The 3,421-nt window shown below is 38.4% G+C and overlaps 1 protein-coding gene across 1 annotated transcript; it reads left to right on the top strand.

Moving 5' to 3' along the window:
* The first annotated feature begins 2,130 nt into the window (after nucleotides 1–2,130).
* Nucleotides 2,131–2,449, top strand: CTXN3 (cortexin 3). Its single transcript, XM_051773564.1, is given in 3 exon segments — nucleotides 2,131–2,215; nucleotides 2,218–2,313; nucleotides 2,316–2,449. Coding segments are annotated over 3 exon segments (273 nt in total). The 5' UTR covers nucleotides 2,131–2,172.
* The last annotated feature ends 972 nt before the right edge of the window (nucleotides 2,450–3,421 follow it).

The raw sequence follows: 3,421 nt of genomic DNA, 5'->3' as shown, positions 1-3,421 counted from the left end.
TGCACCAGTATAAATAGGTATTATCCCCCTCAGATATTTAGTCTGATCCCAAAAGGAAAATTACTAACTTGCATTTGCTGAGTAATTAATTACATGTATCTTTTTAAAACCAAATTTCTTCAAAACTAGAAAGATACTGTGTACTGAATCCTTTGTCTATTCTAAGTGTTGCCATTTAAAGCGAGCTATCAAAAGCTGATCTTTTCTGGCAGTCACAGATTTTCCATGTGCATTTTTCTCCCATGCCTGCTAACTATGTTCAGATAATGCCCAGAAAAAATGTCAGGAAAATCTTTCCTAAAACACTGGTCTGTGAAAGCAAGCACAGTTATTATCTCGTGTGACTGCAGTTTTGGGAAAGACTTTTAATTGTGTATAAATATATGCATACCTGAGGGAATATCATTAGATAACATTAAAGACTGTGACATAATGTGTGTGCTGGAAAGCTTTCTGCAGAGAGAATATCAGGGGTCTTTTGGAATGGGGGACCACTACTTTTGGCCTTCACTGTAGCATCACTGCCACAATGAGATACTGCCTCAGTTTATGTGTTTCTTCTTTTTTTTTTTAATAACAACATTATTTAACACCAGAATTCATTGTTTTCTTCACCAGGTATCACTCCATCAAAAGAAAAAAAAAAGTCTGTCAGCTTTCTGAAACCAATTATTCCTAAAGTTTTAGCTCTTTCTATTAGTCAGCCCTCTGCATTTATCAGCTGGTAGCTGAGACACTCTTTTCAGAGTGGAAGATTTTTGATCCTTCTATTCTTTCCAACATAAATTAAATCAGGCAGTAATAGCCATGCAGTTAAAATATTTTTGCTGCTTTAATGCTTTCTCTATTTTGTTTAAGATACAGTTTTTAGAACAATCTTGGCAATATTCTGGTATGATTGTGCTTTCTTAATCCACTTAATCCTCAGTAAAAAACCCTGTTTTTACTGAGGCATGCTAATGAAAACACAGTCCAGTGACAGAGTGCTTATGATCTTGTGAAAGTTTCACCTATGTATGCTGTTTGCTGCATTATATTCTGTTTATTTTCCTTCCTCTTGCCATTAACACAATGTTCAGCTGAAACAAACCTGTCCTTCGACCTGTTTTGAAGTGTTTCTTTTCCTGGGCACACTTTATAGGTAATTCCAGAGGTGCCAATGACCAGGCCCAAGCTGTGGCATCCCAGCAGTGACTCCTTCCCACTGGAAGGAAAATCCAATGTGCAAGGGAGGAGAAGGCAGTGGTACACAGACATCCAGACAGTCAAGAGAGCAGACATGCCAGGCAGCCGATAGCACAGCATATGCTCTGTTGTCTAGAAACAGCCAAATTCAATCCCAAATCCTGGCAACTCCCGTGATGTGGCAGAGCTAGTGACATAAAAAATATTTTCTTGCTAGCTGTGTTTGTAAGCCTGATTCTGATTTTAAGTAAGAAGAGGAAACCTTTGACCTTGAACTAAATTACTACTTGACTCACTCCAGACTGCCTTCCTAAATCTTCTCTCATTTCAAACGCAAATTATTTATGCCTTTTCTTACAGGCACTGAATGGTTGCTGCCTTCCATTATGAGAACATGTGGCCTTCAGCAGATCCTGGTCTATCCCACATCAAAACATTTTTGGTCATTGTGTATAGAGCCATACCTACACTTGTTTTTCAAACCTCTCTCCCCCAGCTTAGAGTAGCATCAAATGCAGCTCACCTGTCTTGCAGCAAGACATGCAATTTGTCACTTCTGTGTACCACCCACTTCAGCAGTGTGATTAAACTATTCATTTCCCCCCTTGCAGGAAAGAAATGTTCTATCCCAGTCCAAATGACATGGTAGGTAGGGAGAGGTTATTGCCAGCTCAGAGCCTAGGGACGTGTATCAGTGTCTGGGTTCTGCACTGTCAACAGAGTGGGCCAGGATGTCTAGCAGGTCTCTCATATATGACACAGAACAAGCAGACCTGCTGTTAAGTTCTTTTCCATCCCAATTTTCTCCACTGGGAGAGAGTTGTACTGAAGTAAACAAATAAAAGGGCTGTTTTTACAGTGAACATTGCTTCCCCCTTGCCCTATAGAGAGCGAAGTGCATCCAAATGGCTTCTGCTCTAACCTCAGTAAAATGATGATGAAAAGAGTCAACTTTGGGAGGACTATTTGTTTCAGCTTCTCTGAGTGATGGATGGAGACATAGTCATTGCCTCTTTGGTGCCCTCTGGGAACAGACACTAAATTCTAGCATGACCCTGGAACAGAAAACAACATTTTCCTTTGTGATTTTCCTATTTATTTTCTTGAGAATCCTGATTTTTGCTCCTTTTGAATTCTCCTTGACCTGTACCAGAGTGTGCCAACCACAGCCTGGGCAGTTGGACTTGATGATCTGGAGACAGGACAGTTTGACTATGCTCTTGCCTGGAGACTGAGAATTATGGAGGCTTATTTAGCACTCTGATAAAGAAATACCCCAGAATGTCTCTTTATTTTGTTTCTAGTTTACATTTTCCCTAAAACTGTAGGAGTTGCAATATACAAATATTTATACAATGAATTTTATTTTAATTAAATAACAAAAAAAAATATTATTGAAAGTAGATTAGTGAATCTCCTCACTGTGAAAAACCTAAGGTTGCATGAGGAAAACTTCTCTTCAGAAAGCATTGAAACAATATGTGTATGTGATCTCTTATAACAAGCTAAGAAATACCAGAGCACATAATCTCTTGCACAGGCTTTTTATCATCAACAAGAGTCTGTAGGGGAAGATATAAATTAGCTTTTCAAGTTCTTACTTGAAAAGGCCTCTTACAAGGCTCTTACTCTGTATCCTGCACTTTGAAGACCAGTGAGGAAGCGTTCTATTCCATAAGATGAGACCAAAAGAGCTAGGAAACTTCAGGAGAAAAAAAAATCATCAATGTTTTCCCAAGTATTCAATAAGATGTTCCTTCTTAGCATTAAGCAGTGATTAAGTTGCTTAGTATGAACACATCACTGACTGTAATCTTTGCTGGGAATAAGATATGTAATTATTTTTACCTATCTATGTCTTTTTCTGAAAAAAATTATTTCTACTAAGATAGATTTTTGCTTTGTTCCTACAGCACCATATGCAAATGAATCTCAGTCTTGCATGTATTTCAAACCCTGTGTTTCCAGCATTCACTCAGTCTGTTTATTTGGTGGATCAAATGGTCATCCTAATGAGGTGACTGAAATATTGGCACCAAGAATCAACAAACAACCACCACCCTCTTTATTCATAAATGTCTTTGAATGCATTTGTACAGCGAAGACCCATTCCTAGAAGTCAGTGTAAACAAACAAACCTTAATTGAGCAGGGGAAGAAAGATTTACAAGACTGCCTAAAATTTAGTGGAACTACTTAAAGGTTAAGAGGACGTTTGCAAGCATTGTGTAGCAGAA

The sequence above is a fragment of the Manacus candei genome, unplaced genomic scaffold, assembly GCF_025592945.1.
Source record: "Manacus candei isolate 608988 ecotype Guabito, Panama unplaced genomic scaffold, ASM2559294v1 h1tg000171l, whole genome shotgun sequence".
Lineage (NCBI taxonomy): Eukaryota > Metazoa > Chordata > Aves > Passeriformes > Pipridae > Manacus > Manacus candei.
This window is presented reverse-complemented; position numbering and strand designations above follow the sequence as displayed.